The sequence below is a fragment of the Falco cherrug genome, chromosome 3 (assembly GCF_023634085.1).
Source record: "Falco cherrug isolate bFalChe1 chromosome 3, bFalChe1.pri, whole genome shotgun sequence".
NCBI classification, from domain to species: Eukaryota; Metazoa; Chordata; class Aves; order Falconiformes; family Falconidae; genus Falco; species Falco cherrug.
Window position 1 is genome coordinate 28,341,970 of NC_073699.1, and position 27,448 is coordinate 28,369,417.

Genomic DNA, 27,448 nt, shown 5'->3' on the forward strand with positions numbered 1-27,448 from the left:
CAGCGGCGCGGGGGGCGCTGCGCCGCCTCCATTTTGGGCGGCGGGGCCCGGGGCGGCGGCGCCCTCCTGCCCGGCGGCGGCGCTCGGCGCATGCCCGCCCGGCGCCTCTCGCGCCCCGGCCCGCCGCGGGAAGGGGGGGGCTGCGGGGTGGCGGCTTCGGCGGCGCCTCCCGCCCCGCGGTGCGGTGACGCGTGGGGCCGGGTCCCTCCTTCCCCGCCCGCCCTATAAGAGCGCTGCCGGCGGCAGCCCCTTCTTCTCGCCTCGCCGCTCTTCTCGCCGCTCGCCTCGCCACCCGGTGGCCGCGCTCCCGCCTCCGCCCCCCGCTGCCGCAGCCCCGCGCCCCCGGCCCGGTCCGGCTCTGTCTCTCTCTGCCTGTGCCCTCTCGTCCCAGCGCAGCGCTGCGCTTCCCCCGCCGGTCGCCCCCGCAGCCTATGGCCCTGGAAGGCGCCGCTGCCGCCGCCTGTATTTCTGCTGTAGGTTCCCACATCCCTCTTTAAAAATTCCGCCTAAAAAGAGAAGACGATTTACCAAATCTTTCGGGCCGTTATCTCACGTGAGTACCGGTGCCGGGGGTCCCGGTCTCCCCGCCGGGCCGGGGCTCTCCCCGCGGGGGAAGTGGCGGGAGGGAGGGAGGGAGGCGGGAGGCGGCGACGCCCACCTTGAGCCGCGGAGCGGGCCGGGGCGTCCCTTGGCACCGGCGGCGGCGGGGGAGTGGAAGGCGCTCTCCCCTCCCGGGGCCTGGGGCTTGGGGAGGGACAGGCCCTGGTTTCCCCTCACACCCTAGTGCGAGGAGGGGAAGGGGAGCGGTGGCCGTGGCACCCGGGAAGGGCGGAGGGGCGCCCGGCAGGCAGCGCCGTGGCGGTGCCGGGCGGGGAGGGGGATGGGGATGGGGCCGGTTCTTGCCGCTGCCCATTCTCCGCCCGGCGGCGTGGGGCGAGACCGGCTGCCACCGGCGGCGGCAGATGGAGAGCGGCGGGATGAGTCAGAGCCGAGGCTCCCCCTCTTCCCCGGCACGCAGCGAGGCGCCGGGCAATGCGGGGCCGCCGCCCGGGGGGCCGGCGGGCGGGCAGCGGGGCCCCCCGCGCCCGAGGGCGGCGGTGGCGGCTGGCGGAGGGGGTCAGCGGCCGCCACGCTAACATGGCGGACAGCCCTGCGTCTGAGAGGCGGCGAGGCGGGAGAGGGAGGCCGGGGACTGAGGCGAGGGCTGCGCCGGGGCCGCCGTTCCCCCTTCTCACCCAACCCCGCCGGGCGCGGGAGGGCGGCGGGCCCGCCGGCTCCGTGAGGAGCGGGAGCGGGGGCTCGGCGGCCGCCCTAACATGGCGGATTGCAGCGGAGGGGGGCTGCGTGGTGTCTTCCCCCTTTGCAGCCGGGGCAGTGCCCCGCGGCGGGAGACCTGCTTCTGCCGGGCGTTGCTGCCGCTCGCACTTCGCCCCATCCTGACGAGGGGGCGAGGAGTGGCCTCGCCCGGACCCCTCCAGGGGACGGGGGCCGCCCCGGAGCCCGGCCTGTCACCCCGTCTCCCGGTGGCGGCTGCCCGGGCTCGGTGGCACCGACTGCCATGCAGGTCTCGGCGGAGCCCAGCCCTCGGGTGCCCTCGCACGCAGAAGGCTCCCTCAGGCCCGGGAGCAGCAGCTGCGTGGCATGCCTGGGCACCGGCCTGGCTGATGGGGGCAGAGAGGCTGGAGAAGTGCTGGTGGCATGGCCGCAACGTCTCCTCGCCTGCTTCTCAGAGGCCATGTTGTGCGTCTGTAACCGTGACTATCCACCCGGGCTCCCGCTGTCATGCTCCTTGTTCCCCCTCACCTGAGCTGCACCTGCGCGGGGCTTTGCCCCGGCCCCCTCAGCATGGTGGTTGGGGCAGGGGGTACGCCAGGGAGCAGGGCAGCAGCCCCGTGAGCTGTCAGGGCACTGCACGAGTTGTAAGGGCGTTGCACAAGTGACACTTTCCCGGACACGTGCGGGGATGACAGGGCAAATTGCCTCTATACGGAGGGGCCACGGGAGTCCTCCCGTGTGTGAAGAGTAAAGCCCTTCCCTCCTGTTAGCAGTCTCCTTGCTTTGCTGGTGGTGTTTGCTGGACATCTCTAGGACAACTGTTTTCCCCCTCCTCTTGGTCAGACTGTTAGTGTAGCAGTAGCAGGTTTGGTGTGCCACCAGTTCTGGAAGTGTCTTGGCTGAGCTTCAACCTCCTTGGCTTGGCAGCCTCGGCTGGTACTTGTCCAGTCAGCCACTGCTGTACTGGTGGCTTTTGGAAAGTACAGAGAAGAGGGTCTGGCCACTGCTCGGCTGCCAGCCGGGGGTGTGTGTATAAAGAGCATGTGTGCATCTGGATGTCAGGGTGTCCTGAGTGAGTGTGTGCTTGCTGTTCTGCCGTTCCTTGTTTGGTGAGAGATTGGCAGAGGTGCCTGGTACTGGTTGTAGGGGAGCTGGAAGTACAGTGTGGGAGCGGGGGGCTCATGTGTGTGCAAGGGGGGTGGCGCAAATGTGTGGCCGAGGATGCCTTTAATGGCTCATTACCTAGGCAGTACTGTAGGTCTTTTCCAGTCGGCAGTCTAGGCTGGTTTAGAGCCCAGGAGGATACGTGTCTGTGCTGGGGGGACCCCAGTTGTGGTGAAGGGGGAAGAAAGTGAGCTTAAATCTTCTCTTGAGTGAATCTCCTGCAGTGCGAAAGGCTGCACAGCTGATATGTGCCAGGAGGCTGAAGTGCTGCGTTTCACTGTACCTCTGCAGCAGTCTCCGGTGACCGAGCAGGATTTGATTGTGTAGTCCCAGTTGAATACAGCCACTCTGTATGAAAACACCGTGTGGTGTCCAATAAAGCAAAGTTAGACCTGCAAACCTTCCCAGCCAGATGCGTGGCTGGGTCTCCTGTGTGACAGTGGGTTGCAGGGGAGTGGGGTGGTGGGGTGCTGCCCCACTTTTTCTGCCCTCACCCGGGCTGCTGGATTTCTGGCTCTGAGGATACTGCACTTGCCCGCTATTCTTTCCTCGATAAATGCGGGAGGCAGTAGTGCTGGGGTGGAGGTGGGGGTTGTGAATAGTGGTGATGGTGGGAGGGGCTTGTTCCAGTCTGGACTGGTCCAGTCTAGTTCTTTCCTTCCTGTCACCGTGTGAACAATGCTGCTGATGCTTGCGACACGGCAGCCCCCTCCCCGTGTGCTTCAGGCTGTGGTGAGCTCCCTTCCCTGCCTGTCCCCCACAGCCAGCCAGCGTGCTGCCCCCCATCCTTCCCGTTGGGCCTTGAGCTCTGGGGGAGGGTTGTTAAACCCCAGAAAAAGAGGGGTCTTTGCAAGACTTTGGGAAGGGGAGAATGTCATTTGGTGGGGAGCAGCAATGGGAATGTTTCTCCTGTGGGGACAGTTTTACTGTAGGCAAGAGGCAGGCTTCTACCGCCTTTCAGCACTGCAGCCTGCCCCCAGGCAAGCAGCTTGTGCCTCTGCCTGCTCCCTGTGCTGGAAGGCTGGTGCAGGTGTGTGTTTGCAGCAATGCTGGGCTGTATGGTCTGGAAATTATTCCATCTCCAATTAAAGGAGAGACAGTGTGCTCTGGGAGGGAATTAAGACCATCCCTTCCTGAAAGGGAGGCTTAATTGTGTAATGGACTAATTTGGATATAATGGCAAACTTCAGACCAAAAATACTGTTGATGTAGTGCAGGAGCAAGAGTGTGGTTGATGGAGAATTCCTCACGGACCTGCGCTTCCTTCAGGGCCTGCTCTCCCCCAGGGACCGCCTTGCCACAACGCCCTGGCCCTGGTCTGGAAAAGGCCTATTGTAACAGAAGAATAGCTGAGTTTTTTGTGGGCCGGAGTGACTTTGATGCCTCCAAGTCTGGCAGCTGGTGTAAATGTGCAAGGTTGTCATCATGTAGAATTTTAGGGCTTGGTTCATGGATATTTTAGCTCGGGTCACTAAAAGGTCTCTATTCAGAAATGGACACAGTGAATTTTTTAATATTTTTTTAAAGAAAAAAAAATGGTGCCTGGTTTTGTAGGTCTGCCTGCCTCAGACATGGCATGCTGAGGGGGCTCACGAGGTGGAAAAAGCCTAGCCCTGACTGGCCTGCTGGCCCTCATAGGGCTTGCTGCGGTGATGGGTTGTTCCGGCAAAGCCATACGCTGTCGATGACTGTGGGGTTATTTTGTTCCTTGAGGGTATGTTACTATTGAAGTACAAAGTACGGCATGGCTGGTTGAGCTGCAGTCAAACTTGAGGCACCTGCTAGTAGAGTGTGTATATATATATAAATACATGCATATAGGTGTCGCTTGAGTATTAAAAGGCAAAGCTGCCTTGTTATTCTTACCACAACTCAAAGCTTGCTGTTGAACACAGAACGCTTTTATACCCACTTTAAGACCATTGAATGATGAATGCTTCATTGTGGCCGATCACATGTGCCCATGTGCCGCTTCTCCAAAACTGCGTTTGTCCATATGGGTTACGGACATGTAATACACTTCTGCTTAGAATGTTAGCCCTGCTCTGCCACAGTCCAGTAAATTAAAACTTTGTGCTGGTTAAAGCAGAGCAAAATTACTATGATTTGAAAAGCTCAAATCATACCATTTTCCTCTCTGAATATTTAATATTGGCAAACCTGCACAAAAGAGGGTGGTCAGACTACTTTCTGTATGTCTGTGTAGATCCTTCAGATAAATAATTATCACTTAGAAGAAATTCTGAAGGGCAATTGGAACTCAGTGCAGCTCATAGTTGACTGCTGCCGCAAAGAATGATTGGTTTTCATTCCAGCTCCACAGGAACTTCCGCTGCATGCTTCCTTCTTGGGACATGTGAAGATATTGATTGGAATAGTACTGCAGGTGATACTTGTCTGAAGCATGTCTTTTTAAGGTTTGTGTTAAATGTCATGCAGTCTCCCTGGAAGCACCCTGGTTTTAATGACTTTTTTTACTGGGAAGGTAAACCAAATTCATAATCAGTGGAAAATTTGTACTAGTTCTTGAGTATAATCAGAACAGCACTAGAAAATAGTGGAGCTACTAGTTAATTTTACAGAAGGAAAGTGTTGCCAGCTTTTGAAACTGTTGTATGCCTACTCTGAGAACTAAATGTTATTACTGACTTACTGCTTTAGTGGAAGGGAGGGGTAAGATTAAATATACTGCATATACATTCATTGTAGCTGACAAAATTCCTTAATATCTCAATTAATTTTGAAGTGCTGAGGTTTATTTTTAATGTTATATGCTAATTTATATGGTAACGCTGAAGAGATTGCTCTGTGGAGTTGCTGTGGAACAGTTACCCTCAAGTTGCATTCACTCTGTAATTCAGTTATAGAGTATACAAGTTTAGTTTTCTAATAGCAAGAATAAGTTGGAAAATACACTTTAGCAGTTTGCTTAACTGTAATGTGGTTGAAAAGATTATCATTTAGGTTAGGTGGTTCCCAGGAGCCAGGTTTTTATAGTTGGCACTTGTAGTCTCATCTAAATAATGAGAGTAGCAAAGATTTATTTTTACAGTAGGTTGGTACATTCCATGTTTCATGCCATAGACCACAGTGAACTTGTAGAAGTTCTGTTGTATGTTGGGTTTACACATCACCAGTTCTGTACTGTATTTAATTCCATGAAAATGACAGTTCCTTTTAGAAGGAATAACTTATCAGCGGGATTGGTTAATGTGTACTTGACTGCTTTATGTTCACTGTCCTGTTTTGTGTGAATGTTTTTTTACCTTCATTTGAGTAAGCTAGCCTTGTACTTTACACAGAACACCAAAGCAGCATATTTTGATAGCCTTTAACGGCCAGCTGAAATGTTTCCTCATTCCTGAAGGCAACCATAAGTTTCTTTCTTTTTACTGTCTTGCTCATCTCTGCATTTGTCTGAATGGTGTTCAGTTTCACTATATAAAGCACTATTTTTCACCCACATAGCTTTTTCACCCACATGTTGTGTTCATTTACAGCAGACAAAGAAAGAACATGGCAAGGGAATTCTGAAATTGAAACAAAGTGTGGGGGGGGGGAAGGAATCACAGTGGTTATGGGGTTAAAACTACCCACTTCTGCAAGGGTAGTCCAGTATTAAGGCGTACTACCCTAAAGCAGGATCATGTAGAGCTTTTTGCCTTTAGTGTTGAAAACCTTCCAGTTCAGACTGTGAAAGACAAGTACAAACAAGCAGTTTCATGTACCCAGTTCATGTGTTTTAGTAGTTCTTCATACATCTGACTTGATCTGGCTCAGAGTTTGCATACGTTCGTGAAAACTGGGCACGTTAGGTGATTATAAACTTTCATGGTGGGGTGCTACAAACCTCCTTAGAAGCATTACTGAAAAGACATTTATTATGTGCTTTAAGATAAAGCTTTTATTTTGTTCTGGCTATGAAACTTTTTTTGTATGCTTTCTCCCACAGGGCAAAATCTCTGATCAAGTTTACAACTATCCAGAGGGCTTAGGAGAAGTGCTTTATAGAGAACAGTTCGACTTCAACGCTGAGCCACCTTGGGAACCTAGCTGATGATAGTAGGGTTCCATCTCCTAACTTGTCCATGTAAGTCTCTTTTCCTTCTCTTTTCATATCTATGTAGGAGGAGAAGTCCTTCCAAAAATAAAACCAGCATGTACTGGCTTTTTGAAAAGCAAGATAACTGTCTTCATGTAGATTATCAATATTGAAAATAGTGTTTTGCATATTATATGGAGCTTTTGTTCAAGGGAGGGGCTATAATTTTTTACTTACCTTAAACTTTTCTCAATAGTTATCTGATGAATTTCTGAGACTTAAACATGTGTGAGTAAACTTTGTAATTAGTTACTTTTCTGAATTAGGGCTGTTGGCTGCATAAATCCTAAAATAAAATGCTGTAACTTCAGTGTCTCAGCGTAATTCTGAAGTCATGAACTGGCACTGCATGACTGTTAACATCAAATCATGATTTGCTGGGTACTGTGTGATCTCTTAGGGTTTTTTATACTGAAATAGTTAACATTTGCTATTCTAAATGGTAACATTGATCATGAAGGGTGTGCCTTCACAAATACCTGTCTCCATTATTTGCTAATTACTCTCCACTTCCACAAATAGTTGTAGTTGAGTGAGCTACAGTAGAATGTGGAATTCTGTGTTGGATGGAAAACATTTACCAATTATAAATGCCTTTGCATTTTTAAGAGGCAAATATCTATTAAAGAAAAACAAGACCCGTGATAACTGAAAACAAATAAATATGCATAGTGGATCTTAAGGAGCACAGAAAACTCTGGAATGTCTGTAGTTATCATGTTCTGTTAACATAAAACAATAGCTTTATGTGGCTTTAACAATAGCCTTAAATGCATTTGTAATACCTGAGTTAATACTGCATAAAACCAGCTTACTTTTTTTGCTGTCTAGCTGAAGGCATTTTTTATTTGGTTTAGTACCTATAAATTATATAACACTTTTTAATGTAAAACTTGAAAATGAGAATGGTTAAGTGCATCTGACTAAGCCAGGTACTCTTCAAAGACCACAGAGTCCAAATGGCAGTTGTATTAATGCGTCTTTTAATAAGACACTTGATGTAGATGACCCTGTTCTTTGAAAATACTGCAGTAAGGGAGGCACAGGGTGAGCTTAGTTTATCATGATTTCTGGCTTTATTTCCAGAGGTTATGTTCTTTGTTTTGTGTGAAACTTACTGAATTAACCACATACATCTGGTTCTATGTAGATGACTGGTCTGTTCAAGTGAATACAATGGATTGTATTCACTTGAATGAAATGAAAAAATCCCTGAATACCACTGTTATTTTGTAGGTGTCACATGATTTCTATAAGCAAAAGTTCTGAAAAAACTGTTCTCGTGTTCAGTTTCTGACTTTTGGCTTGGTCTTACTTGGGTAGAACTCTTGCATGACATGTTGCACTTGAACAGGATTAAAGTACAGTAGTAAAAAGATAGGAAAGGTAGAAGAATTATTAGAAGGAAGTACCTAGAGAAGGTACTATAAGTGCGTTTTAATGTCTAAAACTGTTCTGAAGGAATTCTGGCTTTTACTGAAATTTTTTTCTTTGAGGAGAAGGATGTTCTGGTACTTCCATTGAGGTTATTCTTTCTCTGCATGGCAAATAGTGCAAGGTATAGCTTGTCCTAGAATGGAAATGCCTCCAGGTTTCCTGTATTTGTAGCTGAATGTTTAGATGATCTGTGTGTTTATTTTGGGCTTGGATCTATTCTGTATTCAGTAATAATATACTGTATGCAAAAATAAGTAGTTCAGTATTGAATGTAGTGGTGATGTAGGTAGTAGTAGTCTGTGAGAATCTGCACCTGTTTTGGTGCTCTGAAGCACAAGTAATTGCCTCAAACACAGCTAAGATGTGTTAGCCAGCTAATTAGTAGTTTGAGTTCTGTTCAACTTGCGAAGTAATTTAATAGGAAAAAGGTCAATTGAGCTTTTAAATATAATTATTAATATTATGTTCCAATGGAACTCAAATAAAAATCTTGTCTGAAGGTGTACTTACATTCTCATTAAACTTGCTTCCTTCTTGTAATTCTTTCCCTCCCACTTTTGTCCTTGCATTACACTGGCCAAGGAAGAACTTTGGGTTTAGTTCTGTCTTGCTCTTGAAGCTCTGACTTCTTGAGCAGTCTGGCAACTGTGGCCTGAAGTCTTGCTCCTTTTAAAATCTGTTCTATTTATTGCCCCATCTGGTTGATGGGAAATGGAGGGAATTAGCAATGGAAATCTGATCCATTAACGATCCCTGTCTATGCCAAGTGGAAGCAGTAGCTATTTGGACGGGCTAGCCTTCAGTGCTGTCTTGACTTTGTCTGCATGGGGCTGGATGGCAATCTGGGAACAGGAGGGCTGGGAGTTTGCGGGGTTGGGGGAGCAATGGGGAGGCCAAATACTAACATTGGCTAAGCAAGAGGATAGGATAGGGAAGTAACTGCTTGCGCTGTTGTGAAAGAGAAGTGCTGGTATGGTATCACAGAAGAATACATGCGCTTAACAAGAGTGCTCATTTTTGTAAGCTTTGCTAGCTTATTGGCTTTGAATAATTTATTCAAATTTCAAGAAAACAGAAGGAGGTTCTTGAAAGCATGGTTCCTGTAGGTGTCAGATGGGAAATTATTTTTAGTATCTACCCCCTTTGCTTGTTTGCTTCAGCGGAGATGCTCGAGTTTTTATTGCTTGTTTAACTGTGTGGAATACTCCTGAGAGAATGGTAGGATGCAACTAACCTAAGCTGTACAGGTACTCTGCTGTGACCCTGAGTGGAATTTGTACTGAGAGGCAACTTGGGTAATGAAAAGTGTCCACTGCCATTGTAAAGAAAGAGACTTGCTTTAGCATTTCCCATCAGTTGCTTAGTGCCTGCATTCAGCTAACTGAATGATAACGATGTAAGTCAGTGAAATGGCATCTTGGAATATCTTGTTAAAAGATACTCCCAGTAGAAATAGGCATTTCCTGCACTGAAATTGGGGGACCTGTTTCCAATTTTCCAGTATACCTATTCTGTACTTAATTCCCAATGTTAGTGACAAAATACTTATACTTTTTTGATGTTACCCCTAAAAAAACCCCACAGTATTATAAGACATGAGAGATGAATATATTTCACCTCTTTATGATTTTTGCATCAGCATAATTGTTAATCTCATAAATTTATTTTGCTTACGAAGACAGCTGGAGAGCATTATTGGGAGCCCGTTCTGCTTGCAGAGACTTTGCTCTTTGCAGAGGAAGTTTTTAATGAAAAAACCAAACCTCAAGGGGTTTGTGTTTTGGCTTTTTTTTTCAGGCCAATTATTTTTTTTTCTTTACATTGTCAGAACTACGCAATTGAGTTTGTTGTGGTTGCTTGCATATGACAAGTGTGTGTTTAGTTAGTCACTTTTAAGAGCATTTTCATCTTCTTCTATTCCAGATGTCTAATTGCAGTATTTAAATACGTAAACTTTAAGATAAAAGTTCTTCATCTGGGACGTCATTGTGTTAAGCCCTAAAGAGCCTGAGGATGTAAAGCTTACTTCAAAGAAAGCAATTGCATGTCTATGTAGAAGTTTCATACCACTTGACAGCTTTTGTTTGCCCAAAAATAAGTGTCCTGGAGCATTGTGCAGGCTAACATTTCAGGTGGTAAAATGGGTGGTGTTACCACATTAAGTCTGTCAAATCATGACTTCCAGCAAGTCAGCAAGGACTGAACTCTATACTGTAATGATTTCTGACTTGTCTTACAGATGTAGAAAAAGTCTTAAACCATCCTCTCGGTTTCCTTCTGCGTATATTCATCTAATCTTTCAAGAATTTTATCATTGATCCTCCTCCTTCCTGAGGAGGAGAGCCAGGCTGGGCAGAGCAAGATTATAGCACAATCCCAAGTCCTACTGCAGGTATTAATTCCTTAAAGAAATGTTTCCTAAGTATGCACTGTTTTGTGCTGGTGCTGTAGCAGGGCTGGTAGGAATATCAATTTTCTCTCTGTAGAATACTCTTCCTATCTTGCTCTCAACAAGACTGAAAAGAGCAGGAGAGACTGCAGAGGGATAATAGGCTGTGACTGAGGGCAGAAGTCAGTAGGCTAGCACTAGCTTTTTTTGACTAGGTGAATTTTGCTAAATGAAGAAGCCTAGATGTCATGGGCATGTTTGGAAAAAGCAATTACTGTTTAACAGCCTAGGAGAGGTTGTACTAGGTTGGTCATGGCTTGTTGCAAGCTATTTTATTAAGTCAGTACTAGCTTGCATTCCTTCTCCTCCCTGCCTCTTGACCATAAGTGATTTTGGGTGAATGAACTACAAGGCAACTGATTTAGGAAATTACCTTCATTGAAGCTGACTCACCAGATAAGTGTTCTTTTTGTTGTTGCTTTTGGGGAGTTAAGTGGTAAAAACTTAACCCAAACCAACCCTCTTTGGTACTCTGTGCCTGGAAATCTTGGATATTTTATGAAGGTGAATGTGTTGAGGAGTTTGTGCTCATCAGCTGGCAAATCAAGGATACTGCTCAAGTACCTGTTCAGAGGGTGACAGTAGCTTTGTAAACGTGACTGTGGTGTTCATGTTTGTTTCACTGATTCGAAGTCAAACTTGGTTCACAAGCTTGTCTTTTTTTTTTGGTGGTGCGTTTTTTTAAAGGAATTTTAGCTTGTTACTCACAAACTTAAACCGAGGTGTGACTGACTAAATATGTTTTCCTAGGTATTATAGTGTCTACCGCCTAGTCATTGTTTTATAATTGTAATTTACTTAAATCCTTACATCGATGTGATAATTATCTTGCTCCTTCATGATTGTTTTAGATCTTAAGGATTCACGTAAATAAGCATGAGACTCACTGTATGTGTGAGACAAGCGTATTCTTACCTAGCATTCATGTTTTTATTATTAAGCTTCTGAATATAGCTGAAAATTCTTGCTGCCACATAAATTCACCTGGGAGTAAATACTTCTCTTAAGAAACATAGGTGGCATACTTGAGTTACAGAGAAAGCATACGAAACTCTTCTGGCTCTTTTCCCATTATTGCTGCAATGACAAGCGAGAGCAACTGCTGCTTAGTTGTCTTAGTATCAGCTTGAGCAAAGTAACTTTGTTAGTATTATTAACAATGTTAACTAAACTTATGTTGCAAGTTGTGGATTTTTTACTGGAGAGAGGTGGTGGAAGAAATATGATAACAGTGTTAATACCATGGCCTTGTGACCATTTGAAGCCAAAATTATCATCTTGGCTTTTAGAGTCTTAGTGAAGCTTTTTGTTTTTACCTTCAGTTGTAATGTTTCTGGTTTCTCACAACATTTTTAATTGCCAAGTACAGCTGGCCTTAGAAAACAACTCTTTTTTCCAAAGACTATGCAACTTCTGTTGAGATTAAAAAAAAAGGCTTGGGTGTTCATGTAAAGAAGGAATCTAGTTAGCTGCCTGGTTTTGATCAGTCTTGTGTTAGTCAAAGATGACAGTTGAAATGACAAAAACCAGTCTGGTCAGTCAGTAGCTATAAACTTAATAAAGGAGACCTCTAAACAAGACCTCCTGCTCTAATAGAATGTAAATGGCAGATTGTTGTATTCATCAAGTAAGGCGGCTGAAAGTATATAATCACTGGTTGACATTTTTCTGCTGTCTACTGATTTTTACTTGAGACTATTTAATCCATAGTTTAAGACTATATTTAACAGTGTTTTGTCTGTGGATTTAATTGATTCAGGTTGTCTTTTGGAAAACGCTGCTTATTTGCAGTGAAAGTCTGAGGATAAAAAAGATGCAAATAAACCTAGGCTATAACTGTTACTTTTCTTTTAATACCAATTCCACTTCCTGAGGTTGACTGTCACTCTGAAAACTACTTCTAGCTAGTGGCTTCTTTCTATTAACTGCTATTGAAGTGAAGAGTTTTAAGTGTTGTAGGTAATCTTATGAACGGAACAACAAAACAAATGCCTAGTAAATACAGTGTGTGAAAGCGATGGTTATAAATTGGTATCTAACCAAAAACCGGAATGTTAACAAGTACATGAATATGACAAATATCAATGCTAACATTTCTCCAATGCACTATAGGTTTTTAACAAATTCAGAAATGTTGTTACACAGGCAGTCTTCTAGATGCATACTTGAATACTAATACTATACTTAAGAACACAGGAGGTGTTTGTACAGGTATGCTACACTTGCAGTATTTTCATAGTTTGTGTAAGCTCAACACAGATCACTGTGCGTACGGTCTGGGATTCTTCTCAAGAACAGCTTTTCATCAGTGGTTTCTTACTCATCTTTAAATTGGTATCAGATGTAAGGTACATAGCTTCTGTTTTATTCTTGGCTTCAGTAGAATTGCTCTATCCTTATCCCTGGCAAATGGAGGGTGAACAGAGTAAAAGTCTCTTTGATTTTTGTGGAGAGTGTGTGTGTGTTACTGTTTGTAGTACATCGTATTTAGAAAGTTCTTTCCAGTTTTTAAACAGTGTCATAGTATGCATTGTGCCTCTCTTCCTATTGAGTTGTGTTTTCTTTGTACAGTTTGTTGCATAATTTAAGGACCCGGATATAAGGCTTGGAAGCCCATCCCTTGTGTTTCTTGGTTTATGACTGTCGGCTTTGTGGAATACGGCTGAGATGAAAGGATTTCTTGAGGATGCAAATTACTCCATTGGTCTGTTGGATGAAGGAGCAACTCTTGCAGATGTTATCGACAACTGTATTTATGAACACACTCATGTAAGTTTTCCAAATCTTCTGGTTTAGTTCTCTTAAGTCTTCAAACTAGGTCAAGGTATTTAGCACTGAGCTGACAGCAAGAGAGGAACAGTCAGCTAAAACTCACCTTATAAAGTAGTTTTCTAATTCTTTGATGGTTGTTTGCCTCTGGCTGAATTCTGTTGGGGAAATTTGGGCAACAGTTGTTACCTCCCTGAGTGTGGCTAGCAGAAAAGTAGTCTTGCTAGTGTAATTAAATACAGGTTCTCATCTTGTATCAAGATTTTACTATAAACGGGGTTTAGACAAGAAACCTGAAATTGGGCAAGTGGATATCGCGGAGTTAGAAACATTTTCTTTTTCTGCTCTTTTCCTAAAAATGTGCTGAATTTTAGACAAACCTGTATGCTGAGCCAGTTTAAAGCCATGTTTAAAATTTCTGTGGCCCATCATGGTTGTATGATTATGTATCGTCCCGTTACCCTTCTCCCTGTTGGAAATGTGGGTACGAGCGTATTGTCAGGTGTGCTACCTTTTTTCTTTCAAGAAAATAAACTGGTCTAAAAGCTGTTAAGGTTTAGCAATCTACTGGAAAGAAACAAATACTTTTGTACATACAATAGTAGTTTTATTGAATAAGGCTTCACTCACTCCTTAAGAGGCAGGAAGATGTAGCCTTTGTTTTATAGACAAGGCTGTAGAAAGAGCGAGCTTTAAAAAAAGGAATGAAGTTTCATTAAGTGAATCCCGTATCTATAATACACCATACCTATGAGCTGTTGACTTTTCCTTGGTTTATCAGAACTGATGTTCAAATGCAAGTGCTCAACTATAGTACAGCAAATAGCTAAATCCCATGGCCTTCTGAGCTCAGGTGTAGGATTCCCAAATCCTGATTCCTAATATTCTTTTTCTGTCTAGCAAATAAATAGGTAAACTACTGGCAACATGTCATGTCTCCAACCACTGGCTGGCTCACAGAGGATAGCTGCCTCCTGCTGCTTTCATTTACTCCTTTAGCTCAAGGGGTAGAGGCCTGTGCCATGGATCTAAAGCTCCAGATCCCATTCCTGCTGGTGACCCGTACAGGGGGTCAGTATGCTTCCACCCGATGGAATTTCTATTTGTGTTTTTTAAAAAGAAATAAAGACATTGTATACAATAAGCCACAACATAGTTTCATATCTGCAAAAGTCAAGTGCTAGAGTTAACATTTGATGTACAGTCTTAATTCAGATAGATCATATATTTTGTGATGATCTTTAATTGGTAAACAGTAGGCCATTCATTTACAGGAATTTACCGAGTGCACATTATAAACAAATACAGAATGATCTGTTCGGATTTCGATCCACTGCATCCACATCATGACTTGATATTGAGAAAGGCTATAGTAACAGATGCATAAGGGAGGCTGTAACGGTTTCCAGAAAAGTGTCTGTGCATTTTCTTAAAGAGGATGTAGTTGACTCTGTAACCTTAACACACTGAGTTTGGTTCTTAAAATTGTTTGAAATTTGTGCTTCACAAGATGTGGAGAACAGTCTCAAATTTGACTGCCTGAATTAAAATACTATCAACAAATGTTCCGTAACATGAGCTATTAGATAGACATAAAATCTAATGTACTACCATTATTTAATTCCATGTATAATAAGTTATAAATTGTTGAGACTGTGGAAGCTCTCATCCCAGTGGATTTTCTTCCTCCAAAAAGTTGCAGATGTCTGAAAACGCAGAGTGGGAAGAGATTGTAACCTAATCTGTATTTTTAGATAAAATCAGCGTTTGGCATTTTAGTAGTATCTTTTGTTCAGGAATCTCAGAGTATTGTCTAAATAGCATTCATAATATCTCTGAAGTGGTAGGTATTCCCTGTGATATTTTTTTTAAACTAGTTCAGGTTGCTAGGTGAAAGTAAAAACAAAAGCATTGTTCAAGGCCAAACCTAACAGTTAGTAGCAGGGTGAAAAAAAAGTACATAATTCTTGAAGACTTTGTATCATGGGTTGTTTTATGTTTTGACAGCAACACACAACTTCAGAAATTTTATTTGCCTATTCTTGCTTTTTTTTTTTTTTAGACTGGAAAAAGAGCATTTTATGTTGGTGATCTTGGAAAGCTTGTAAAGAATAACATACAATGGCAGAACGTGATGGCACCAATAAAACCATTTTATCCTGTAAGATGCAATGCTACTCCAGGTGTACTCGAAATTTTGGGAACCCTTGGTGTTGGATTCGCATGTTCCAGTAAAGTAAGCTTTTTCTCTTTGTATCAGTGTGCTTTATTTTCTTCCCTATGTCTTCTGTTTTAAAATCAGCTTTTTGGTATTAGGTGTCATGGTTATAAATAATACAATTTAAATTGTGAACTGCTGTGTAAGTAGCTGTTGAAAAATCTGTATTTCTACCCTAGAAGCAGTGGATAATTTTCTTTTTAGTGTATTTGACTATTTAATACAGTACTAGAGCACATGTAAAAAATTCAGTGAATATAGTGCACTGGGCTGTGCCGAACTCTGATATGCTCCTCTCTTTCAGTCTGAAATGGCATTGGTACAAGATCTGGGCATTTCTCCTGAAAACATTATATATACAAATCCTTGCAAGCAAGCATCTCAGATAAAGTATGCAGCAAAAGCTGGGATAAACATCATGACTTGTGACAATGATATTGAGCTGAAGAAAATTGCACGTAATCATCCAAATGCTAAGTAAGTGTCAGAGTTACGGTTTTGCTTTTTATGTGGGGGAAACTTAATTTTGCCTGTATGCTGGAACGAGTTGCGAGCAAGACCCGTGGCCTCTTTAATACAACTCACTTGTATCTATTTTTCTCTTCCCGTTGTCTGATTCAAAGGTAGCTTTTCTTTCAACTTTTTCCCCTACTGGGTCTTGGCTTCTTACTATGATAGTAAGGCCCTTGTTTTGGGAGAAATCTTGCGTAAGTTTCATAGGGCAATCTTCATGTAAAAGTTTCAGTGATTAAAGTTCAGAAGTCTGGCACTTCGTCATCTGCAAGTACATCTTCCTCCTGCTCTATTGCGGCTTCAGTGTTTTCTTTCAGGGTGCTCTGTCTGGATATTAGTGGCTCCAGCTGAAGTCAGGGCTGAGACTATTGGCAAATGAGCATGGTGTGTTGGGTTACAGAACACGCCCAAACCCTAGATGTAAGCCTATTAAATACACCTACAGGTATTTCCCCCCTATTAAAATGGTGAGAAATTTGACTCCAGTTCTATTAGTCACTTTGGTAGTGGCCCAGATGCTTTCTGTAGAGAAGTGGTCAAAACTGATGTTCTGGTTGTTAAATAGGAGAATTTTATTGCTGCCAATGTATTGTGGTCTCTCTTGGACTGATACGCATTCATGTCATGAAGCATTGTGTGCCTCGTTAATATTTTGGCTATGGGCCATACCTGTAAGAAATTTTGGAGTGAAGAGCCTATGTGAATGTCAGTGCTTTCCAGTGATTGAAGAAGCATAGCTTCCCTCAGATGTCGTCAGAGTGCACTAAGAAACGGAATTCCTGACATCCTTTACAAAGGCCTTGGTTCTACACAGTCCTTAAACTGCCATGTCTTCTGTGGCCGTAACTGTAGAATTAGGGAGTTTCTACCAAGTTCAGTAGAAAGAAGACACTCTGCTCATCCCACCTAGTTATTCTTTTTTTTCTTTTTAAGACTGCCTTGAAGGTTACAATTGCTGTTGCTAGTGATTACACTTTATCCTCACGGAAGCCTATCAGTGCATTGCATACTGGAGAGTACTTCCTGTGCAAAGGATGCTATGTATGACAGATAATTTTGTGTGTTAAAATTCTGGCCTTGACATACCCCATGCATTTGAAAGCCTTAGCAGTGCTAAAGCTGTCTCTTCCATAGTTAGTGTTTTACCAGTTATCACTGGTATTTTTACTGTTCTGTTAGTTTTTCTGTTTATTTCTTTCCTTGAGTCTAACAGTCTCTTCTAGAAGGTGTTGTCTATGGTAATATCCACAGCAAGAGAAGTTAGGATGCAGGTTTTTCTTGGGCCAGAGAAATTATGAAGTGGGGAGACAGAACAAAGGAGTTTCATGAGCTAGAGATAAACAACATAAACTCTACTTATTTTCAAGGATGCCATTGCATAACATTTGAAAAAGTTCCTGTTTACCAAGGACAAGAAACTTAATTTCTACGAAAACTGCAATTTGCTGTCTAAATCTTCTTAGCAACCTGATCCCTAGCTCTCCTACCGGGTAGAGATTTGTTTGCTTGTTTTATTAAAATTCTTCCTCAGATCATTAAAATTTTGCTGAAGTGACAGCCTTTAGTTTCTTCTTTCTCTTCCTTGACATAGATTCAAAAAGTCAGACCCTTTATATTGCCTTGTTCTTGTGTGTGGTTGTTACAGCTAGGTTTCTATTTGTAGATGAAGCTAACTACGCTTTGCCTGAGGAAATCCTGCTAGAAAAGCTGTAATTCTCTGCATTTTCTGAAAATTCTTACAACTTTCTGCACTAAACTCATATTAAAGACCTCCACCTATTACTATGTTTCTGCCTTTGGAAATCTTACTAACTTGAATGATTGCAATTTTTTTTTTTAATAAAGAAGAGAAATGTTAGAAAGGAGCACATAGTCTTTTTCTTTATACCTTTGGATTTTTCCAGGCAAAGTTTTAACTGCTAAGGTTGCTGGTGTCCTAGGAGCTCCAGCAGAGGCATGGTCATAAGTATCAGTGCTTCCTTAAAAATAATAAAATAATAAAAACCCCAAACCCAAATACATAATCATCTAGCTGTGCTCTAACTGGCTGAAACATAGGAAGAAGAGTCCTACTAGATTTCTAGAAATCAGGATGATGCTTTTTCAGTGGCTTGCACTAGAAAAATACCTTGACTCACTTAAAATGCTGCTATAACAATTAATAAAATTTAATGTTGGATGTCTTTAAGACATGCTTTTGTCTAACCTTAATGTGAGGTTACAAACCACAGTATTATGGATTTGAAACTTCTTTACATTTTAAATAGTTTAAGTTTTGAAATTTTTTTTGTTTTATCTAGCACTTTTTCCAAATACTTTACAAAATACTGTTTGGCTACAGATTCCTTGAACAGAGCTAGTGGAGAAGCAGGAAATGAGAGGCTAGTCAGTTTCTCAAGGTGGAGTGGTGTAAATTGAAATTAACATGGATTGCTAGGCAACCTGAGTGAGAATTTCAGAATTTTTTTCTCTTTACAAAATACATTTAAAAAAAAAAAAAGAATCATGAGACATCTGGAAAGGGCTTTTAGAACTTAAAGTAGCTGTTAGGCCAGCATGTATTTTTGTAGTGGCTAGGCTAAGTTTTGCTTATTGCTTGTCTTAAAGAAGAACTACTTCATTCCGCTTAGTTAACCAAGATAGAGAGTTTAAATGTAACGTGCTCTGTGCAGGCTGCCTGTATGTCATGACACAATTTCTCTGTAGTTTGCCACATGGCTAATTAATTAAATCTTATTGTGGTGTGGGGAAGGAGTGAGGTTTTTTGGTGTGAACATATCTTTGCCACTCAAGTGTTACTTTAATGTAAAAAAACTGTCAACACTGGCATGGCAGTTTGCCAGACCTGTCCAGAATGAGGCTTTGATCAGAGAGAGGAAGCCGTCTCGCTGCGTAAGACTGTAAGAGATGGTACTCATTGCCTCCCTGCCCCACAGGTGTCCTGGAAGGGACAGGGAGCGGGCTGACACCCTACTCCATCACCAGTCCCCATGCTTAGCCAGGAGGGGAGGTGGAGGGATGTGGCCAGGGTGTGCTTTTAATGTGTCAGCCTGGTGTTCTCCAGATGCTGAGTTGAATGAAGTCTGGTACATGACTGACTGAAGGGGAATCTCCATGCTCTCCTTTTAGCTAGAAAGGAGAACAGAGGTGGGAAAAGCATATTACAGTCTTAATGGATTTATGAGGAAGTATACTTTATTAGAAGGTAACATTCTCTTTCATTACAGCACTCAGCAGACTCTTGCTGCTACAAAAGAGTCTTAGTTGCTGCATTTCGAAATCCCTTGTCCTTGTTGGCTCCATGTTTTAGCCCCTAATTGCTAGTTTTTTCTCTGTACAGGATTGTTTTTATTAGGTTCACTTGACTCATCCATCGATGGAGCAGGAGTACTGACAACATAATCAACACACTTCTGACAGTCTTCAGGCTTCACATGTGCTGATGATGTAAACCAACTGCCCCAATCATCTTCCCCTTCTCTTAGGCTCTTACTGCACATTGCCACAGAAGACATTACTGCTGATGAGGAGATGAATATGAAGTTTGGCACCACCATGAAGAACTGTAGGCATCTCATGGAATGTGCTAAGGAGTTGGGAGTCCAAATAGTTGGTGTCAAGTGAGTAACTTTATTGTTCTCTGCTGGCTGAGTAGATGTCTGCATGATGTATTCAAGATGTAGAATAGAGAAGAATTTTTCCCCCTTCGGTACTATTTTAGAGGTTTTCTAAAAAATAAAAACACACCAAAAAAAACCCACACACAAAAACAAACAAACCCCACAAAAAACCAACAAAAAACCCAAAAAAACCCCCAACAAACACCAAACCCCAACTTCTGGATTGTGAGTTTTTGCTTGCAAGCAAAGTACTAATATAAAAGCAAAAACTATTGAGACAAATTAACTATTACAGACGGAGCAATTTGAAATAGAGTATCAGAAATCCTTCTGTAAGCATGAAAGCAAAGTTTAAAAGCCTTTTCTATTTTCTAACTGTACTCTTGAACTTCCATGGTAACTTCATTTGTATTTGTCCAGCAATAAATGGCGTAACAGATAAGTGCTAGTATAGCATGGAATAGCTTGGGCAGACTTTGAGCAAGATGAACATTGGGTTGGATTTTCTAAGAGTTGGGTCCTATGTCACTCTGATCACATCAAGACAAAATACTGGGGTAAGTTTTTTTGCTTGTAGGAGGTAGGAATGAATCCCAGTGTTCTGAGAGCTGCCAAATGAGCTGTGGTATTTTAATTTGAAATTTAACAAAGATTTTTACTATATAGAGGAAAAATGCATGCACATGTCTTTGTTCTGTCTACCTTCAGCTACTAATGTACCACATACTCACTCATGAATGTTTTAAGAAAGCAACCAAACAAGTAAGAGGGTGTGCCAAGACAGTAAAATATTTTAAATGGAAGCCAGATTGTGGGGATTTAAACCACAATTGCTTTGATGTAAATCTGTTTGAAATTGATGTCAAATTAAAGCATAAATGTACTATAATCATTATAAATGACAAACATATTTAAAATTTATATGATACTACTACTACTGAGAAAATGTACCTCTTTTATATGATGTCTAAACTGACTTACAAAAATCACACAGCTTTTATGCTTTTTCTTTATAAAACCAAAAAGAATTTAAAAAAATCCACATGTGGATTCATGCGAGTAAGTTTAAAAAATGACTTTTGCCTCAAGATGGCATTCCTTAGAGTAGATTTGGTGTAGAGAGCATCATGGCTCAGGGGGGTGTGTGTATGGTCTGTCCAGAACCAACAGACCATACTAGTCTTTAGGAAGTCCATGGGGATGTTTGTGCCTGTTTTGGCACCTCAGTTACTACCAGTATTATGGCAGTACTTTTGGATGAGGAACCAGAGGGGATTCAGGACCTTGCAGGAGGCATCAGTACTTCTCTGCTTCTGATGGCCTGCTCACCAGCCTGTTTGGCTTTGCTGTGAAACTTAAGACCTGGCCTGGGGGTGAACAGGCCTCAGAACAGGGTAGCAGTGGGACACACCTCTCCTCATCCTCTCCCAAATGTTGGAGAGAGGAGATGGTGTGCATAGTACAGCCCTAGTTTTGAGGAGAAAATTGGATGGCCCAGGAGAAGAGGGTATACGGGCAAGGCAATACAAAGAAGGTTGAGAGGGGAGACAGTATACAGGAGGGTGTACTGTATATGTAATGTGTAGCATTGGCACCCACTGAAGAACAAATTTTAACCACTTCGATAGTGAAGACTGAAAGGTTCAGTAATCTGTCATTTCTTAAAGATGAGAATATTGTAGGACATTCTTGGTGTTAAAGGCAAGACAGCCTCAAGTGAAAAACCAGTGGAATAGAAGGCAATCATCAACCGAGCTTATTCTCTGCGTAGTTACTGTATTATCGTGCAAGCTTGTCTTGAGCCACTTGGGAATGAATTGCTTCCATTGCCGTTCTAGGTGGTGGAACAGTTTGCTTGGTCTGAAAGCCACACAGTCCAGCGTATTAACTGTATTTTTATTTCTTTCAGATTTCATGTTTCAGGCTCTTGCAAGGAACTGCAAACGTACATTCATGCTATATCTGATGCTCGGTGTGTGTTTGACATGGCTGTAAGTAGATGTATACACACATGCAGTTGCTACAGTAGAGAATCCATTCTATTCTGATTACACTAACAAGCCAGTGAGATAATTTCCAAAACATAGCATGGCAGGAAATGGAACTTCCAGTAAGGGTCTAAACACTCCATTGTGAGATGCGTGGTAGAGGTAAAACAAACTTTATAATACTAATTGTGGACAAAGGTTGGTGAATACTGTCCCACTGCTCAGTCCTGCAAATACCCAGTTGACACTTTTTCATATTAAAATACTAAGCATTTGTATGCTGGCATTTATGGTGATGCAACCACTAATTTGATGATGTGATCTCTGCGATTAACTAAGCATTGTAAGAAATAAGTGTCCTGTTGTGGTGGGGGATATCCAAATCTGGATGAAGAGGAATGGATTTGTTGGATGCCTCAGATGACTGTTGTGAATCTCACATGTTCTATGTGTATCTCTCATAATTGCAAAATTCCTTTCTCTAACTGTCTTCCTGTAAACGAGAAGCTCACAAACTAAATAAAGACTGTGGGGCTTTTTACTCTGATTACTGCAGTTAGAGCACTGACTGTCACTGGTACCGCCTGAGGACAACAGAACTGAAATTCTCACTGACCATTGTGCAAATTCATTGTAGCAGTCTTGTCACATAAGCACTATCTGAAAGACTTGCATTATATATATATCCGTGAATTCCTAAAACTTCGTTTTGAGAGAATGCGCTGCCCTGTTCAGGAACCACTGAATGTAATGTATCCCACGAGATAGGAGTTGATGTTGCTGTGGGACTTAAGAATTGTGTAACCAGCTTCTGTTGACATCACAATGCTATTACTACCAGGTTTAATGGAGCTATACTAACTTTTACAATGCTGTTACTCCCTCACTAGATGTCTGCTGCTAAATATGCTCAAAAGTATGAAGTACATAGAAAAGAACCGCAGTAAGGAGGAACAAAAGATGCTTTTAGTTACACTTGTCTGTGTACTTACATTCTGCCTGTGCATTTTAGGAAGAATTTGGCTTTAAGATGAACATGTTGGATATTGGTGGGGGCTTCACAGGTTCAGAACTTCAGCTGGAAGAGGTATGCAATACATGGGAAGTTGAAACTAATTATGACTTAAGTTGAAGTGTAACCTTCAAACTGCAACTAATACTGATAGCTGAAACCTATTCTAAATTTCATGTTAGGCTAATTCATAACATCCAAAGAGTTGGGTTTGTTTTCTGTATCATGGGTACTGTAATCAGTCCTTGAGGTGATAATTATTTTTCTTTAATACTGCTCATATTGGGTGAATACTGACTTCGGGACGTCACAGATTAAATTACTATCCTAATCCGCTTTAACACCACTAGTTAAATGTTTTTGGCAGTTGCCTGTTGTTGTCCAACTGGTTATTCTGTTGCATGGTTTGGGCCAGGATTGCTTAGCATACTTTTGATCATAAGCCATGTTGCTACTGTATGAAAGTTTCCAGCACTTTGTTTTAGAACTGAAGACTAGAAGTCTTGCTTTTATCTTTGCTTTGGCAAGTCTTTGTTTTGGCCTAAATGGGCTCTTCAGTATGCAGTGGCACATAAAACAGAATAACCTGTTTACACTGTATGTTGTCATAAAGACAAACTCCTTGAATGTAGGACGTTGAAAGTGATTCAGTGAAAAGTTTCTAACAGCAATCAGGGCTTTTCTTAGTTCTAACTGTTCTGCTACTTCTTCAAAATAAAATACTTGTTAATCTTAAGTATTTGGCTTAAAATTTGAGCATCAGTATTGAATAATTCATTGTTTCTAATACAACAGTATTTGGAACTGATCACAAAAAGGTCCTTTCCTTGTTCTTCTGGATTCATACCTAGCTTTGTTATCTGTTGTGCAAGTTTGAAACTACTTGTGCAGTCTTGAGTGGTACCACAACTTGAACTTTGGGAGGAGGGACTGTGTCGTGCTTGGACTCATGGTACTCTGTCTTCAGTGCTTAGCAGAATGACCTATTTTCTTAAACACTTTTGTGAATTTTGGACATTTGGTAAGAGCACTTGTCAGACAATAGATGAACAGTAGTTTTTGGTGTGCTTACTAGAACTGTTGCTGACTGAAAGTGTGTGTGTGCATCTGATACGTACATAAGCTGCGTTTCATTGGTCTTGCCTCTGGCTTCAACTTCGTAGGTTAATCATGTCATCAGGCCATTGCTGGATGTCTACTTCCCTAAGGAATCTGGTGTTAATGTGATTGCAGAGCCTGGATGTTACTATGTTTCATCTGCATTTACACTAGCAGTTAACATCATTGCGAAGAAGACTGTTGAGTATGATAAACTACTTCCTTCTGGAGGTAAGAGTCGTATTTATCTTTTACATGTTATGAATCTGTACTGATAACTGCTCCCTTAATCACGATGAGCTAGTTTGTCTCACATATATTTAATGCATTCTGTTACGCTAGCATTGTAATCCACCGTTTGGGTTCTGACCAGATGTTACCTGTGTACCTCCCTTTTTTGTTACATTTATGTGGCACTTCTTGTTTCCTTACTAGGTTTGACTTCTCAATGGTGAAACCTATATAGGGTGCTTTATGGAAGGTGTTTTGGATGGTTCTGTATTAGAAGAACATAAAAAAACTCACAGAGCGAGCTGCTTTTCTGTTGAAGTAGAAATTGGATTTATATTCTTAACAGTGATTAGTACTGGAAGTATTAATTTTGCTAAGCCTCACACTTAATGTTACAACTGAATTTGTAATCTGGTCTCATACGTATTACTCTGCGCGTAATTCTCCAATTCTGGTATATGTGGAACACCCTTGTCAGGAGAACGCAGTTGATGAGTTAGGTTGCAAAAGGACTACTTATGACCAAAAAAATATGCATGCCAGACAACTTTTTTTTTTATTTTTATTCCAGTGGAGCAAACCAGGAATAATGACGAACCAGTATTTACATATTACATAAACGATGGTGTTTATGGTTCTTTTGCAACTAAATTGTCTGAGAAACTGAATACTATCCCAGAGGTTCACAAGGTGAGTACTTCTAAATCTTCAGGGATAGTCCTTAATTATCCTTATATTTTTTATATATATTTAACACTTCATATAACTGTATTACCTATAAAATTATCCTTATGTATATTTGAAAAGTTTCTTATTCAATAAACTGAAGCCTGAATTACCTGGATCATTTCCATATAGAAATACAAGGAAGATGAGCCTCTGTTCGCAAGCAGCCTTTGGGGTCCATCCTGTGATGAGCTTGATCAAATTGTGGAAAACTGTCTTCTTCCCGAGTTGAGCGTTGGAGATTGGCTGATCTTTGATAATATGGGTTCTGGTACCTTAGGTGAACAGTCTACCTTTAACGACTATCAGAGGCCACTGATTTACTACATGATGTCTTTCAGTGACTGGTAAGAAAATTCTCTTGATAGTGGCAAGATTGTTTTCGCTTCCCTCAAGAGCATACACTTACAGCCAAATAGAAATTGCATTTGATGGCAAATACAGGAAGATGCAACTGAGGGCAAGAATGTGCCTTTTTAGTTTGTGGGTTTGGTTTTGTTACTGTTGTCTGACTTTGCTAAGACTAAAGTGAGAGCTGTGACAAAATGCCTCCTATGCTTTAAGGCTGACAAAGGAAAGCAAAATACCTCGCGTTGACAGAGTTCAGCGGTAGTTGCAAGGCCTTTTGCTGTTTGACCGTCAACCTTTGAGCTTTCCCAATAGGAGTAACTGCAGCTCACTGCAATGGTGGCAGTGCTGTTGTGGTGCTGAGAGCTGGGTAGCCTGTTCCAATAGTGAGGTAGCCAGGGCCCTGCAGTTCTGCCAGCGGAGTCACGGCCTTTCTGTGTCTGCCAAGTGCTTGCATAGCTGATCATCCTCCCCTCCGCTGAGGCTGGGGCTGGCCTGTCCAGGAGCAGTAGGCTTCAAATGCTGTATTCCAGGCTGGTTTCTGATGTGAACTGGTACATAAAAGCACCTTCTTACAACTCTCATCCTTCTGTGCCGCAGGGATGAGATGCAAGATGCTGGAATTGCTTCAGACACATTGATGAAGAACTTCTTCTTTGTGCCTTCTTGCATTCAGCTGAGCCCAGAAGACCGCTTTTCCACTGCAGCTTAAACAGGCATTAACGCTTCATTTAGACCTGCAGTTGCAAGTCTGTAGTTTGTCTGGTCAACATTCCAGTGTGGAAGAAATGGAACAATCTTGAATTCAATTCATTCTCTTCAAAACTTGAAAAAATAGTAATAGCTAATGGGGACCAGGCAAAACAAGCTACAGCTACAATTCACCGGGGGGTGGGAGGGTTAGATAATGGTGTCCAAATTTAAAATCAAGTTCATTCAACCCCTGAGCGTTTAAATATGCAACAAAATGGATGACTTAGTGGAGATGGAAACCCATCACTTGGGTTCTTCAACAGTTTACATACAAGTACACAGTTTTTATACTAAGGATTCCTGTTAGAAAAGTCTTGTAAAGTTATTGTCTTTCGCCCAGATATATCAAATGTCAGTGGGAGACCAGTGTGACTTCATTAGATGTTTAGTGTATTTAGAATGTGTAAATTTGTGCTTTGAACTGTAGTTTAATAAATGTAAAATTGCATCATAGTATTTGTTGTATTTGACCCTTGATGTATCCCTTGTATGATTGCAATAAAACTTTGTGTAGATTTTACTGTTTTTCAGGCTAACTTTGGGAGGGGCTAGGCAGAAGAGGTAGCTATAAAATAGATGTATACATGGGTGTTTCAAGAAGCTGCCTTTTCTCTAGCCCGTTATTTCAGCTTTGTGTTAACCCATAAAAAGGTTGATAAACCTATATGAAGTGCAAGTCATAGAAGTTTCTGAAAGGCTAAAAGGCAATTTGTGGTGTGGTGTGAGTGTGGTTTTGGTTTGGTTTGTGGTTTTTTTTTTTGGGGGGGGGGGGGGGGTATGACCTTAGATTCAGCTCTTGACACCAAACAGCAAACTGCAATAGATAGGGATGTGCATGGAAGAGATAGTCCTTTGGCTAGTGTGCATGTAGTGCCCCTGAGGCAGCATGGGTTAGTCCAGCTCTGCAAGTTGCCACAGAACCTTTAGCTTTTGGGGTTGTTTTTTTGGGTTGTGTGTTTTGTGTTTTTTTTTTTTTTAATGGCATTTATTGAAGAGTTTAACTTTTGACTTGAACTAGTTCTGTATAGTGCTGACTGAAGAGAAGGGCTACACAAGTCTTCAGAAACCTCAATGCTTTCTCATGCTGGACTTATATTTAAATATATCCACAACCTAAAGGTAAAGCACACTCCTAGAAGTACATATGCCATCTATATTGAGTAACTGGAACTGCTGAAATTGTTCAGAGGATTTCTTTATTATGTTACTGGAACCTTTTGGTTTCTTGGTCCTGTTCTTACTTTCTCATTCTAACTTCCTCTGCTTCAAAACCGGGGGAAGGAGGAGAGGGGTGTCAGGGCTTCGAAATGGTGCATTAAGTTCTGGATCCTGCAGTCAAAGGGGACACTTTAACCTTTTAGTTGGAGGTAAAATTTCTACCCTTTGGTTTGTTAGTGTGTTTTACATGAGTGCTGCCTGGTAGGAAATCATAACTTCTGGCTCTGTAAAACAAATTTTATAAAACTTGATCAGCTTCTACTTGAAAGTAAGGAAAAGTCTCTATTTGACTTATGAGAACAGTTTTACAGGCCCCTAAAGGAAGTATAAAATGGCTTATGTTTTGAAGACAGTCTAAGGAATATTTATTACTGGAATTAAATGTGGAAGTAGGAAAGGGAGTAAAGATTAATTTTTTTTAAACCTAAAGTTACTAGCCATCCCCATGTTTCAAGAAGTGATACACACCTGAGTCTACCAGTTGAGGTCTTTCTCTAGACAAAACATAGATTGCTGCATGTTTTTTT

At 42.1% G+C, this 27,448-nt stretch overlaps 2 protein-coding genes across 5 annotated transcripts in view; one reads left to right on the top strand and one right to left on the bottom strand.

Moving 5' to 3' along the window:
- The window catches only part of ATP6V1C1 (ATPase H+ transporting V1 subunit C1), a 162,800-nt gene that overhangs the window by 55,227 nt on the left and 80,125 nt on the right, over window positions 1-27,448 (bottom strand). The gene's annotated exons all lie outside the window — the stretch shown is intronic.
- On the top strand, window positions 241-26,223 carry AZIN1 (antizyme inhibitor 1). 4 transcript variants are annotated; one of them, XM_055703430.1, is made up of 12 exons: window positions 241-553; window positions 6,392-6,529; window positions 12,999-13,196; window positions 15,259-15,432; window positions 15,719-15,891; window positions 19,413-19,547; window positions 21,457-21,538; window positions 22,548-22,622; window positions 23,711-23,876; window positions 24,448-24,566; window positions 24,735-24,949; window positions 25,551-26,223. In XM_055703430.1, the coding sequence occupies exons 3-12, from the start codon at window positions 13,095-13,097 to the stop codon at window positions 25,660-25,662; spliced, it is 1,353 nt and encodes a 450-aa protein (XP_055559405.1). In that variant the 5' UTR covers window positions 241-553; window positions 6,392-6,529; window positions 12,999-13,094; the 3' UTR covers window positions 25,663-26,223. The 4 variants fall into 4 exon arrangements, with proteins under 4 accessions (XP_055559405.1, XP_055559406.1, NP_001278586.1 ...); XM_055703431.1 differs by lacking the exon at window positions 241-553 and adding an exon at window positions 4,627-4,856; NM_001291657.1 differs by lacking the exon at window positions 241-553 and having other exon boundaries at window positions 6,379-6,529.